This window comes from Cupressus sempervirens, chromosome 7 (assembly GCF_028749045.1).
Source record: "Cupressus sempervirens isolate cs-2001-9-10 chromosome 7, ASM2874904v1, whole genome shotgun sequence".
NCBI classification, from domain to species: domain Eukaryota; kingdom Viridiplantae; phylum Streptophyta; class Pinopsida; order Cupressales; family Cupressaceae; genus Cupressus; species Cupressus sempervirens.
The window spans coordinates 262,080,298-262,096,133 of record NC_143124.1 but is presented as its reverse complement, the minus strand read 5'-3'; the positions used below and the strand labels follow the sequence as shown (position 1 = coordinate 262,096,133).

The 15,836-nt window shown below is 37.6% G+C and overlaps 1 protein-coding gene across 3 annotated transcripts in view; it reads left to right on the top strand.

Moving 5' to 3' along the window:
• The window catches only part of UVR3 (DNA photolyase family protein), a 172,112-nt gene that overhangs the window by 78,947 nt on the left and 77,329 nt on the right, over positions 1-15,836 (top strand). For all 3 annotated transcript variants that reach the window (XR_016353728.1, XM_089791216.1, XM_089791215.1), the window contains 5 exons: positions 4,486-4,572; positions 4,864-4,962; positions 5,042-5,125; positions 5,223-5,309; positions 5,502-5,573. Coding sequence is in view for 2 of the 3 variants with exons in the window: in XM_089791216.1 (XP_089647342.1) it covers positions 4,486-4,572; positions 4,864-4,962; positions 5,042-5,125; positions 5,223-5,309; positions 5,502-5,573 (429 nt within the window). In the remaining variant the exon portion in view is untranslated. The remainder of the gene's footprint in view (positions 1-4,485; positions 4,573-4,863; positions 4,963-5,041; positions 5,126-5,222; positions 5,310-5,501; positions 5,574-15,836) is intronic.

Below are 15,836 nucleotides of genomic sequence, written 5' to 3'. Positions count from 1 at the left end.
ATCTGTGAGAATCCCTTAACAAACCTCCTATAAAAACCACATAAACCAAAGAATCCCTTAAGCTGTGTAAGGTTTGTGGGAGTAGGCCACTCTACAATAGCTCTAATCTTTTCGGGATCAACCCGAACGCCATCTGCACTAATGATATGCCCAAGGTAAAGGAGCTCAGTCCTGCCAAACTCACATTTAGATTCCTTGGCATACAATGACTCTCTCTCCAGAATAGATAACACCTCCTCCAGATGATGTAAGTGCTCCTCCCAGGTCTTACTAAAGACCAAGATGTCATCAAAGAAGATCAAGACAAATCTCCTCAGCTGCTTCCTGAATACCTGGTTCATACAACTTTGAAATGTAGCGGGTGCATTGGTTAGACCAAATGGCATAACCATGAACTCAAAGTGGCCATAGTGACATCGAAAGGCTGTTTTCTCAATGTCCTTTGCTCTCATCCTGATCTGATGGTATCCGGATCGCAAATCAATTTTTGTGAAGAAGCATGCCCCATGCAACTCATAAATCCTAGGAATGGGATACCTGTTTTTAATTGTTTTTTTATTCAGTGCCCTGTAATCAATGCACATGCGCATCGTCCCATCCTTCTTCTTTACCAATACTACTGCTGAAGCAAAAGGGCTCTTACTGGGCCTGATATGCCCCATCTCCAACAAATCCTTAATTGCCTTCTCTATCTCATCTTTGTGTTTCTTAGGATGACGATAGGGAGTAATCATAACTGGTTTGGCTCCCTCCTCGAGCTCAATAACATGTTCCATCCCTTTGTCAGGAGGAACCCCATGAGGAATATCGCTAAATACTTTAGCGTGTCTATCAAGTATCTTCTAGATATCTGGTGGATGACTCTTTTCTTGTGGCTCTGGTGAAGTTGGCATAATGTAGCACTCTGCCGCCCACTCTATGTCATCATGACGAAAAAGTCTCTGCATTCTCCTCAAGGACACTACTCTGCAACCTCCATTTGAAAGTCCTCTAAGTACCACAGTTCTGCCCTCATGCTGGAATCTTATCTCCAATTTCGCTAGGTCGAGTGTGAACTCAACTAGTGAAGCCATCCATGTCATGCCGAGGATGACATCATAATCTCCCATGTCCACAACATAAAACTCATCCTCCAACTCGTAGCCATCTCCAAACTTGATGCGAAGATTAGATATCTTCCGAGTGCATAATAATTTATCACTGTTAGCCACCATGACTCTAAACCCATCATGCTCCTCTGTCTGTAACCCTCTCTTGGCTACCAACTGTGCATCTATGAAGTTATGTGTAGCCCCAGTGTCAATAAGAGATATCACTTTCTACCCCTGGATAGTACCCCTGACCTTAAATGTGATTGCCTTTTGGGCCCTTGTCAAGCGTGCCAACGATCTATCATCTTTAGGAATGCTACTTTCCTCTATAGTGTTACCCTCATTTGAATCGGAGTGCTGATCCTCCCCCTCTGACTCTGACTCTTCTGCTGAAAAATACTCCATTTGATTTGCCTTAGCCTTGAGAGAACATTTATGAGATAAGTCCCAAGGCTCTCTACAATGGAAGCACAGCTTTTTCTTTCGAAGTTCATTCAAGGTTTCATTGTCTAGTCCTTTTGATCCTTCTTTAGGTTTGCTATACTCTTTCTGAAATGGTTTTTTTTTCTTTGTCCTTGCGGTAGGAAGAATCTGTTGAATTGTTTTTTCCTTTGTATACCGAAGGGGCTAAATCTCGTGCCTTTTTAGTTGCTTTAGCTAAGGTGAGTGGATCATGTCCCTTCACCCAACCTCGTAATGGATCAGCAAGACCATCACAAAATAACACCACCAATCTCCTAGGAGAGATATCGGTAACAAGTACAGACAAGCGCTGAAACTCGGCAATGTAAGCATCCATAGAACTTGACTGTTTTAACTGTGCTAGCTCCTTGAAATGTAACTCAGGATCCCTAGTGTCAAATCTCTCAATCAATGTTTCGGTGAATTCCTCATAGGATGTAATCTGATTATGCCCCAAAGTCACCATGCCATGATGCCACCATTCATGTGCAACGCCATCCAAGTGCATAGCTGCATACTTGATAGCCTCCTCCTCAGGCATAGGATTTAGCTGCAAGTATGTATCTACCTTCTGCACCCAAGCTTGTGCAGTCATCTTCCCTGAAGCATCATAATAAGGTAAAGAAAGTTTTCCAACTTTCTTTCTTAGCTCAAAGTTTTGATTCCTCCCTCCTGCTCTAGGCATGTGTCTCATCCTCAAGTCCATATAATCTCTGAGGGAAATATCCGCCTGAAACTCCGGTCCACTAGCCTCCCAGTCCCTCCTGAACTGATCTTGTAACTTGGTAATCTGCGGTTCGTTTACTGGTTGAATCGGATCTCTAGGTGGGAAAGTGGGTAGAAGAGGTCTCGAGCTCGCAGTCCGCGTTGGGCGTGCAACATGTCTAAAGTTATCAGCCTCATTCCCATTGTTGCCGTGGCCATTATTACCATTAATGTTATTCTCAGGACCATTGTTGTTGCCTTGGCCTCCATGGTTATTGTTTCCCCCATTGTTATTGTTTCCCTCATTGTTATTGTTTCTGTTGTTGGCATCACCTGGATTAATATTGACACCCATCTATCTAGCCATGAGCTGCAACATCATGTCCATTCGTCTATTCTGCTCCTGTTGCATACGCTGCCCCTGCTCTAATGTATCTAGTAACTGTCTGAGCATTACCTCCCCCTGATCTGGACCGGCATTCCTGCCTCCGCCTAATCCTGTATTCCTGTCATCTCGATCACCCATATTGTTGTTCTGATCAAAGAATATTTCCTCTGTGTCTGTATGGCTGGATTCAATGTCCACCTGCACGGATGTACTAGACTGTTTGCTTTGCAAGTCTGCAATCCTATTTTGTCTTGCTCTGGTATCATGGAAATTATAAGGCCCCTGTCGCATGCTCAAACATAAATGCTTAGCCTGTGTTTTTATTTATTTATTTCTGATTTTAGTGTTTTGACATTTCGTCAAACACTTTTCCCTCTATCCGGCTGTTCCAAATTCCCTATAAGACCTCCACAGGATGGCAGGACTTATAGCTCTGATACCACTGTAATGGACACCCCTGAATGTTCCAAAAACTAAACCAAATTGCTGAAAGGAATTATGTCAAACAGTTTGCATTCAACCTCTTATTTCTCTGTTTAATGTTTTAAACCCCTTATAACTCCAGAAATCAAATGTTTATTTGTTTGTTGTGTTTTGTGCATGGAATTGGTATCATACAACGTAAACAAGAAAGAAACTACTATAATATGCAAAGTGGAAATGAACTGCTGCCAATAAAATGTTATTTTCAGAATTCATAAAACCAAATACATGGCAGATTTATCAACTCACTACTTACTTCAGCATTATTGACATAATACTCCAGCCCATGCTTTCGAACTTGCTGCTATAGTACTTTGTCCTTCAATCAGTCCACTACCTTGGTAATATCATTCCCTCAAAGCGGCATAAGCGTCGGACAAGTAGTGAAGAAGATATGAGCAAAATACCAAATCTGTTTGTAGCCGGAAATGCAACTAAACTGCCTGATAATGAAGCCGATAACAAAGAATTCCAAAGGCCAAACCCCAAGGGAATGACGTCTAGAATGTTACAAGAGAGGATAAATGTCCTCAAATGCCAAGAAAGGAGCTGCAACTCACACACCAATTTCTTCTCATATTCAACCTGTCTAATAAAGCCACAAATGCTTCCTTTTATTCTATTTTCAAGGGTCCGCTCAACTCATATGGGCAATGTGGATAAAAGATGTGTAATATATAAAACATATATTAAAATACCCCTTATGTCTCCTTTGGGTACACATCCCCATAAAATAAATATTAAAGTAACACTTTAATATTTTACAATTAAATTAGACGTTACTTTAATAAAACTTCAGGCATTAAAATGTATTAGCAATTGGAGTCCGAATAATGCGAGTGATAGCTCATCGGAAAGCTCTCACCGAGGAGTATCAAATCCAATCACCAAAATTAACCTGCACTGTGTCTTGCCGACTTACTAAAAATAGTAAGTATGCCTGAAACTGAGTAAATCAACTTCGTTTTGGCCCAAACTGGACATGACATGGCCAAAACACTCCAGGATCCCATTAAACCCTTCGTTAGCCCTCGGGACCATGTAGAACAAGGCTAACGTACACACACTTGGTCAATTGCTAAAATGGGGACATTACAGAAATAAAAGTTTATCCAGATGATACACCATATAAGCCTCCCCACCCCATTGGCATTACAACAAAAATTTTCTTTTCTCTTCATTTCTAGCAAATAACATTATGTCTAAAATTTTTCTGTTATAAATGGAAGATATATTCATTTTATATTTTCCTAGAATAAAATTATAAAAAAATTAAGGTCCACTTATTAGATATCCTTGTGGTAAATTGTAAATGAAATAGTTATCTCATGTTCTTTTTGTTCCAATGTTGTGAAGAAATGGGTAGCAGAGTTTGAAAAACCTAAAGGAGATCCAACTGCCTTCTTGAAGCCAGCAACGACTGTTTTGTCACCATACTTGAAAGTGAGTTCCAATTACAAGTTTCTACAAACATGTTCCTTTCAAACAAACTGGAAAAAAGGTCAATATTATTTTAATTTAAAGTTCTTTGAAATTTTGACTCGATAACAACAAGATACATGGTTGACTATACTTATATAGAGTGATCAGTAATTGCTATTGGATCACCATATGAATACACTAGAGGATGTTTATAATTAGTATAAAAAATTGCATATTTTCCTGTTTGGTTGTCTTGCATATGAATATGCTACAGAATGTTTATAATTATAATAAAAATGGAATATTTTGCAGTTTGGTTGTCTTTCTTCAAGGCTATTTTATAAACGCCTACAAGAAGTGTATGGAAAAGTGAAGAACCATACAAGACCTCCAGTGTCCCTGGAAGGACAGGTCAGTTTTTCTCCTTTGAGTACATTCTTCAATATATTCTCTGATTTAACTTTGCAATAAAAGAGAATCATTCTTGTAGTTGTTATGGAGAGAGTTCTTTTACATTGTGGCATATGGTACACCCAACTTCGAGCATATGAAAGGAAATCCAATTTGCAAACAGGTGAGTTTACTGGTGCTTCTTGGTATTCTTCGTAGATTCTTGTTTCATATTCTTATAGCATTAACAAACAACTGTATACTTATAATGATTTGTCTAGATTCCCTGGAATGATGATGATCACCTTCTTGCTGCTTGGAGAAATGCTAAAACTGGATATCCTTGGATTGATGCTGTCATGGTTCAGGTAAACCAAGCTGGGAATTCTATTATACATTAAATTGAATCAAGGCTGTTTTTAGTACGAATTGGTTGGAGAAGAAACCATAAAAGTAATTTAATGAATTGAGGCTAAGGAAAAATCTAAACTTTTAGTTCTTCATGCCATCTATTTTGTTAAGTTTTTTATTTAAGAGGTGCAGTTTTATGTTTTCTACAGCTTCAGAAATGGGGATGGATGCATCATCTTGCTCGCCATGCAGTTGCATGCTTTTTAACTCGTGGTGATTTGGTAAATCATTATACCAATAGCCATTAGAAGATCTTTTGGTTTATAGTTAATATTTTCCAAAATTCCCAAAAGGTGTATTACAATTTCTAAAATGTTGTAGGGAAGGCTTTCCACAAATATTTTATGTTTCTCGATGACTGAACTTGTCACATTATTTCTAGTACTATGAAAAGCTATGTTGCACAAAAAAGTGTTCCCTCTCTCAAAAGCACTCCCATCTCCTATTTCCCCTTCTTGGATATATGTGAAAGATAGGAACCATCCTCACTTCATAAGTTCTGTTCTATAATTGTTTTGATACTGAATGCACATGCTTGTAGACTTCAGTCTTAACTAAATGGATTATATTTATTTTGTTCATCTATGCGAGGAAAGATTAAAACTTCTATAGCTATTTTATAACAAAATTTTATTCTATTGAAGTATGAGCATACAAGTAAATATGTGGAATGCTTGAAACATCTACTATAGTAATCTTATAATAAAAACAGTTATATTCTATTGTATTAAGAGCTCACAAGTAATGAACATTTAAAGTTTTGCTCTAATCGGAAACTTGTTATTGGTAATGGGAACCTGTCCTATTATCCCCATCCCCCAAACTCCTTATAAGACAAAGCTTAAATTATGTTTAACATTGTTTGTTGGAAGTTTGAGAAATGGAACATATTTATCATAAAACATGTGTGTTCTTATTAAAGCCCAAGAACATTGCAGTAATAGTGTTAGGTTACCATTGAAGGGCTTCATCTGTGAAACTAGAAGATAATCAAGCCCTCAAATGGCATATTCTTGCCCTTGTGGTTTGAAAGACCCTGTGTTGAGCCAATAGACTATGGGTATTCGGTATTCATAGCCTCTGTAACATGAGACCAAGTTAGACCCCCCACATTCATTATAAAATGAGTGCATTATCATAGTTGATAATTTCAAAGATTTGCACATTTGAAATTTCTTGTGGAATCCCCAAATTCATCTACTGGATACAGTGGAGCACAAAATTGAAGGAAATCACCTGATTATTTGATTTTGAGTTTTGTAATCTCATCAATTTGATAGTCCTTGACATTTCTCGGCTCAAATGATTGGACATACAGTGAGATCCTCTGCCATGTAGATGGAGTCTATTGACTCTGTTCCTTGGATGCAAGACTTGGTCAAATGAATATCAAAATCAGTTTTTCTTAGCTCCAATAGGTATGAACTATGTTACATGCAAAACATTTGATGGAATAACATTTGCAAGTTTGATATATATATATATATATATATATATATATATATATATATGGTTGTTGGTGGCAATTTCGAAATTGTTACTATCTATCAACACACATATGCCATTGCAATGAGAAACTTTGGATGCCTGTGAACCTTGTGATCTAACAAGGGTTCATCTTAGGCGTAAGGAATCGACAAGATGAGTCCACCGATCAATTGGTGTTGGATCAATTCACCTAAACTAATATATATTATCAAAGGATGCTTGAAGTTGCTTCGAAGACTGACATGTTCCTTATGATTTAGTACTGTAACCTTGAGCAATCATTCCTTTTATAGAAAGAGAGAACACTGACAGACCAAAACATTAATAATGCCGTCCGACAAAGCACATGCTTTAGGAAACTCACAGAACAAAGCCATAGTTTCATAGTTACATACAAATTGGTTATGTAAAGGGAATATGCCATCTATTTGACATAATGTTAGTGTGTGAAGAGACAAGTTTTCTAATCTCATTAATCATGGTGACTCATGATATCAATGTGATTCAAATAAGTCATGACGACATCTAAGGTAATGATCCAAGATTCTTTAAATTGGTACTCTCTGATGTTGCCCGATATGTTTGAGCTTGGGAAAAGGATTTTAAACATCAAGTACACCATGCGACTTTGATAAAGGGGGTTGCTCGGCATATCCCAACAAAAAATCTTTAAACAAATAAGTCAAAGGTTTCTCAGGTGTATCGGTGCTCGAAAAAATGCAAATTGATCCCATTATCATGTATAAAGCTCTTTGTGCTTCAAGTAAATTAACCCAACAATTGGAAAATACAAAGCATTTTAATGGTGGATTATATAAAATAGTGTTGATCCTCCAGACCTTTTTCCATTCGAAGTGAAGCTTGTGAAGTCAAGGATAAAAGATCCTGGCCATCAAATGGGAATTAGACCCCGTAATGATAGTAGCTTAAAACACAATGTTTCCCAATCAATTCGATGATTGGGAAGTACAGAAGCATGAACTCTGTCATTGGATAGACATAAAAATAGAATGGGGAGTACAGATGGAATCGCTCAAATCATTTGAAGAAATATGAAAGGAAGATCAAATGCACGGAGAGCCCACCTCAATGTTGCAACAGATAAGATGACTACAAGAAGAGATGTTCCTTACAAGAATAGCCAAACAAGGAAGGGCTTTTGGGGCATGTCATTTCCAAACTTTTTCGACAGTCCAACATCAAATGAAGAGGATCCACATTGTTACAAAGGTGAGTAAATCATCACATTTGGGTCTACGCATTAAAAGGATGTGGCCCAATATCAAAGACTTTTATGATTATCAATTATAATTGATGAATGACCTATTAGTATAACAATAGCAATAAGATCTGAGGCCAGTTCATGAAGTGCTTGGGCTTGGGAACAATGTTTCTACAAATAATTCTACTTTTTGATTAATGAAGTAGACATGGTGACATAAAACAACTCAAATGGCACAAATGCTATGGGGTGTTAGATGCTCATTAATTGCTTTGTGTGATCCGTAAAAGTTAATAAAATTCAAAGACACGATACTAGAAAGGTTCCACCCAACTTGATTAATGGATCATAATCACCTCTACTCGGTTTCCATATACACTTTATGGCAGGATATACAGGTTTCAGATGTGGGCACAAGTGGCAATAGTCCAGAAGAGTTTATTTCATGGTGCATGATGTTGTTTCATTAACATTTGTCTCCAGATCGATATTTATAAGTGTCACAAAACATTGAATGGACACTAAGCATTATAATTTATAATATGGAGAAGGAAAAAGATGCTAAACAGGTGGAGGATGTACGTGGCCCATTTCACAAAATGCCAAGTATAGTTAAAATAATATTAGTAAAAGTGGGACGGCACACTCCATGTTGAAAGCTGCCTAACTGCAGTTTAGACAATCATAATGATAATTATGTTGATGAAAGAGTCCATATATGCAAAGGGGAAGCTAATTCGTTTAACCAAGGAACAATGAAGGTATCTAGGTAAGATAAGATAAGATAATAATATTAATGTCCAACAAAAAACCACAAGGGTTTATGGGACTGGGCATACAAACAAAAGAGCCGGCCAAGACAGGAGCACCAAACGATGTCTGAGAAGAAGAGAAGAAACAAAACAAGACACAAAGCCAAAAAAACCAAGATAAGGACTAAGGATCCTAACTTGTTACAAAGAAATTGGTTACGAAACGGTATAAATGTGGACGATCTAGAGTCTTAGATCATTGTTGAGAACCGCTGGAGGAGTTTTGCTGCCTGGAAAGGCTGGTGCAGTGTCTGAGTGATACTGGATGGCCTTTTCGTGCCTCGTGGAGGAGACAAGGGGGAGAAAAAGGCATGGATGAGCTGGTATGAGATATGGCCTTGAGGTATGAGTGACTGTAGGGTATACTCACGAAGCTAGGTGGCTTCTCATAGGTAAACTGTAAGACACCTCTGGTCAATATGGCTGAAGAACACTGAAAGAGAAAAACAATCTCTGAAAAGGTAGTAAAATCTCCCTCTGATCTCATAGTAGATAGGACAGCGAAATATAAAGTGGGTCCTAGTCTCAACCTTCGCCAAATTACATAGTCAACAAATCCGATCCTCTCTAATCATATGATGATCGGTCCAGACCTGAAGGTGGTGAGAGCCAACTCTGAACGAGTCCAAAGAGAATCGTAGAGCGTGACTCCAATGCCAATAAAGATAAGCAGGGCAAACAATAATACCATTCTGAATCTCAAGAAAATGCTCAGCATAAAAGGCCATCTTAGGACGTAATCCACCAGGAGGATTACTCCAGGTAGTGATAATGTACTCTCTATAGATATCCTGTCTGACATACTCATTCAACTCCTAATGTGAGGGAAGGAGGTGAGCAGGAGCATCTAGCGAGAACTGATAAGGAGGCAGAGGATTAATATCAATCCTGATCGAACCCAACAGAAAGGTGGCCTGGGCGTACCAACAGCGAGATCTAGTGCTAGTGTCAGATCTCATAACCACAATAGAAGAACAATATGCTAGATGAGAGTATATCTTGGTTGACATCTGAATCCGTAAAGCCTTGAAGCCGATGAAGAAACCAAATCAAGTAAAAAATGGCCTCAAGTTTGAAAGGATGAGCTCCAAACTCGGCTAAGACAATGCTGTGGGGGGTGAGTTTGTGACATCTAATAATACACCATAAAAGCAACGTTTGAACATGCTCTAGGAGAGATTTTATAAAACTATAGAGTTCAATGGTTTCCGGAATTGGTTATGCCAAAAACCGAAATATAGAAGATTATTTATTAGAGATATTTTCACGTATAGGGGGTTCTTTTTGGCAGAGGTCTTATGGCTACCGAAGAGGGAAGATACTTTTTGTGAATACTGATTGCTTAAGGAGTAGGGGGAAATTTATATGCTTTCATTTTATTTCTCTGCATAACTTGTTAATGTTGTAGAAGCATTATAATCGTGTGGTTATTATGTTTTATATCTGAAATAATGAGTAATAGATATCTATCTGATCTTGAGGTTGTGTTGAACTGGAACCTTGAACCATAAAGTTCAAAGTTTAGAGCTCAAAATGTAGATTCGTTGGCTCAAGAGTTCAACTTCATGGTTCAAGATCGCAGATTCAATATTCACAAGTTCCATAGTACGGATTCGTTTTCAAATTCAATTTCAAAAGGGTCAAGTTCAAGAGTTTGACAGGTAGGTTCAAGCACCCCCAAATGAAAGGTTAAGATTATTGGTTTGGAACTCAAAGATTTAGAGTTCAAAGGCATGATGCATGATTATCAATGCAGTTCCATGGTTCGCATTTCATCATTTCAAAGATATGGGTTCGGAATCATAGTTGGAATATTCAGATTTGAGAAATCAGTCTCAGTGTAAACAAGTCAAAATCACAAGCTCAAACAATATGTCTAATGTTTGGCTAATGTTATTATAAAGGAGGATGATACATTTTAGAGTTGGGGACTACTTTCAATGGTACTGATCTCGTCAATGTTAATCTCCATGAGATAAGCCTCACCATGTTCATCATAAAATATTGTGTTCTTATTAAAGCCTTGGAGAACATCGCAGTGACAGCGATAGGTTACCATTGAAGGGCGTCGTCTGTGAAACTAGAAGATATTCGAGCCCTCAAATGGCATATTCTAGCCCCTGGTTTGAAGGACCTTGTGTCGAGGCAATAGATTGTGTTTATTCAGTATTAATAGCCTTTGTAACATGAGACTGAGTTAGACAGTGCACATTCATTATACATTGAATGCGTTATCATAGTTGAGAATTTCAAAAATTTTGACATTTGAATTTTTTGATGGAATCCCCAAACTCATCTACACGATATAATGGAGCACAAAATTGAAGGAAATCCCTCGAATAGTTGATATTGACTTTTGTAATGTCATTGATTCAATAGTCCTCAACACTTCTCAGTGCAAGTTTTTGGACATATAGTGAGATCCTCCCCCATGTAGATGGAGTCTATTAACTCTATTCCTTGGATGCAAGAATTAGTCAAATGAATATCAAAGTTAATTTTTCTTGGCTCAAATAGGGTATGAACTACGATACATGCAAAATGTTTGAGGGATTGACATCTAGAAGTTTGATTTATATGGTTGTTGACAGCAATAAGATCTGAGGCCAGTTCATGTTGGCTTGGGAGCAATGTTTATGTTAGATTTTTAGATGACTCTAGAACACCCCCAGGATCAAATGAAAGACTAAGATAACTTCCACAAGAGAATGGCAAGATAATTGCATGAAGATGCAAGAATGCTATTATTGATAATGGACTTGATTGACATCCAATGGATTGATTTAAAATGTACATAATAGGTCTCCTTATATAGGAGAGGCGATAAGAGACAATGATAAGAAGATAAGATATTACCCACACAAGGTGGAATCACATGTCCACCAAAGGTGGATCATCCTCCATTATGCAATGAAGTATGTGCGATGATGAGGATGATAATGTGATAAGTACACTAAAGGTGGAATGAGATAACAACTATGACCACCTAGAGTGGAATTCTCCTACACCATGTGTTTAATTGAGGTGCAAACTCCCAAGTGTCTCAATCACAAACTACTATGCAATGCATTATCCTAAGTAAGCTTAAGTAAGTGTAATTAGTGAATATTAAATTACACCAACACCCCCCCTCAAGTGCAACTTAGGGGAATGCACTTAAACTCACAATGCAAGATAGGTCCCGACTACTAGGCCATTTTAGGTACCCATGTACAATATGCAATGCAATACATGAAATGTAATCTCTCATAAAGTGGAGAAAGAGAGAAAACCTCATGGGAAAAACCCTCCTCCAAAAAGAGAGATGAAAACAAGATGCATGGATGGATGGAGTACTCAAGACCTCCCAAAAATTGCATACATCATGTATATACAAAGAATGATCCCCCCATAGGAAGGAAATAAGGGGACATGATATCCCCCCCATAATGAAGAAGCTCCAATGTAGATGAAGAGTACCTACAAACAAGAGATAATCCAACGCTTGAAAGAAACATGTCTCTCCTTAGGAAGAGATAAATACATCAAAAGATGAAGAAGCCACTCCATGTAAAAAGTGAGAAAGGAGGAAGAAGGTCTCCATATATGCATCTTTGAAGATTGAATAGGTGTCTCCAAGCTCAAAGATTCTGTCACACCATCAAGTTGGCCTATGAGATGTGAAAAAACAAGAGAACATGAAGAGTTGGGAAATCCAATCTCCAAAGAAGGTGAAGAAGTATCTCGAAGAGAAACTTCCTCAGATGTATTAACCAAATCTTCATTATGGGACTTGTCTGAAAGAGCATCCAGGAATTCATCCCACACTACAAGATATGAAGCATAAAGATCATCTTGCTGAATAGTAGAGCTCATGTCTAAAGAAGTAGGAGGTGGAGGAGTAGGAAGTTCAACACTTGTCTCAAGAACAAAATGATTCAAGTGTCCAATGTTCTCCTTGCATGAATAATTCACCCTTGATAAAGGGTTAGGTACATCATGAATATCATCATCAGTATCAACAAAATGTGCAAAAGAACACAAGCATGATGTATGATCAACAACTCCCATAGCTATGACATCTCTAGTCTCCATGTCCCTAATATAGACATAATCCGGAGTGAACTCACCAATTTTACCCTGTGCCCCATGAGTAATTTGGTAAATGGAAAGGAGATTAGTGGTCAAGGATGGTACACAAAGAATATCATTAAATGCACCCTCTCCCATAAGAATAAAACCTTTTCCACAAACCTTCATGTATGTATTATTACCCATCAATATAGGTGGAGAAGTACAAGGTTCAATAGAAGAAAACATATCCATAGAAAATGTCATATGATGTGATGCACCTAAATCAAGAAGCCATTTACCTTGCTCGGGATGTGTGGAAGCAACGAGTGCTTGTCCTTTGCCTCTGGATGATGATGTAGATGTAACAACTGGCTGATATTGAGAAGGAGAAGATACTGATGAGGGCAACTGGATATTGTTCTTTCGAAGAATGTGAGTGAGCTTATCAATCTTCTTATGGAAACATTTATGCTCATCATGTCCTAACTTTTTGCAATAAGCACATTTATCTCTCTTTCTTCTAGATGTTTCCTCTCTTGAAGAGGACTTGGATTCAATATTATGTTGTGAAGGAGAGTCATCACCTTTGTCATGTTGTTTAGGATCCTTGTGTTGTTTGTTTCCCTTTCCTTTGGGAGCCTTTGGAGAGGAGTCATTTGCAACCAACACTTGCAACCAACACTTGATACTTGGAAGGCTTCAATTGACCCATGTGTGCTAACTTTGCTTGTTCCCTTGTGAGTTGAGCTGCAAATTCGTCAAGAGAAGGCATTTTGTATGCACTACCAAGAGCATCCATAGTAGCATAGAATGTGGAAACAAAGATTGAATATTCTGGACCTAGCTCGGAAAGAATAGATAATATCAATTGCTCATCATCTTTAGTAATACCACTATTAGAAAGCTCGAATCTAATGGAATTGAACTTAGAGAAAAAGTCTTGAATATTGTCAAAATCACACAGAGACCTATAAGCTCATTCTCCAATTCAAATTTTCTTATTCTATCAGGTTTACCATAGATTCCTTCCAATGTAGTCCAGGCATCATGAGGATGTGTGCAGGATGCAATATGATATAGCAAATCATTGGAGATGGTAGATCTAAGAGAGCCAATTGTTTTATCCCTTCTACCAAACCATTTCCTTGTTTCTGCAACACTTGTAGCTGGTTCTAGATCTTGTCTAAGAATCATTCTAAGCAATCCAATACTCATCAACTGATTAGAAATTGCTTGTTTCCGTTAATGATAGTTATATGGAGTGAGCAATGGAACTTTTGAAAAATCCATAATGAAATCAAATGATGACCGAAATCAATCGATAACTCCTTCAAATTACTGATTCAATTAAGAAAATTGAAATCCAAGTATTCATCGAGTGCAAATACAGCCAAAAAAGACCTATTTCTGAAAGTGATATGCCCACTGCAAATCACTGAAATCTGATTACAGATTTGGAAAGTAGAGGAAAAATCATGCACTTTCAAAAAAAATTGCACCCGAAAATGTTACTGGATGTGCCCACACAAAGCCTTGAAAGTTGCAAAAAACGAGATTTGCGATTTTCAGTAAAATTTAGAGACAGAGATCCAAAATCGCTTGCACCACTGTGTAGATTGTGATATTCTACCCCAAAACAAAAAACATTGCTTAGAAAAAGGAGTCTGTACGAGGGAGATATTGCTGTTTGAAAATCGCCTCTGAAATTATTATTTTTGAATCGCCGCCGCCGCACCTTCAAAAATCAAATGGCCATAGATTTGGCCTCGGATGTTCGATTTGGATGATATAAAATTTGATTTAGGGGTTTTTGGACCTACTCTATATGATGCCAACCTTTGATTTGCACCAACAAACTCCAATTTTTGCCTGCAATAGGTCACAAAATACGACTCCCGAAATCTCCTCCAAAATGTGATGTCCAAATTGCCAAATGCTGCACCAACAATGAGTCAAGCCAAGATTACACTTCTTGTGAAGAGGCCTTCACACCTTGAGAGCTCTGATACAGATAATTCTATTTGTTGATTAATGAAGCAGACATGGTGACATAAAACAACTCAAATGGCATGAATGCTAGGGGTGTCAGATGCTCATTAATTGCTTTATTTGATCCGTAAAAGTTAATAAGATTCAAAGACTTGATACTAGAAAGGTTCCACCCAACTTGATTAATGGATCATAATCACCTCTGCTCGATTTCCGAATACACTTTATTGCAGGATATACAAGTTTCACATGTGGGCAAAAGTGGCAATAATCCTGAACAATTTATTTCATGGTGCATGATGTTGTTTTAATAACATGTCTCCATATTAATATCTATAAGTGGCACAAAACATCAAATTGACACTAAACATTATAATTCATAATATGAAGAGGGGAAAAGGCGCGAAACAAGTGGAGGATGTACATGGCCCATTTCGCAAAATGTCAAGTATAGTTACAAAACTATTAGTAAAAGTGGAACACTGCACCCCATGTTGAAAGCCGCCTAATTGCAGTTTAGACACTCATAATGATAATTATGTTGATGAAAGAGTCCATATATGCAAAGGGGAAAGCTAATTCTTTTAACCGAAATACAAAAAGATTATTTATTAGAGATATTTTCACTGATAGGGGGTTCTTTTTGACAGAGGTCTTATGGTTATTGAAGGGGGAAAAAACTTTTTCTGAATACTGATTGCTTAGGGAATAGGGGAAAATTTATATGCTTTTATTTTATTTCGCTTGTTAACTTGGTAATGTTGTAGAAGCGTTATAATCGTGTGGTTATTCTGTTTTGTATCTGAAATAATGAGTAATAGATATCTATCTGATCTTGAGGTCTGAATATCTTCTGCTTGAATTGTAATTGATCTTGTGATCATTTCTCTTCTATTTCAAACATTGTATATCTTTGCCAA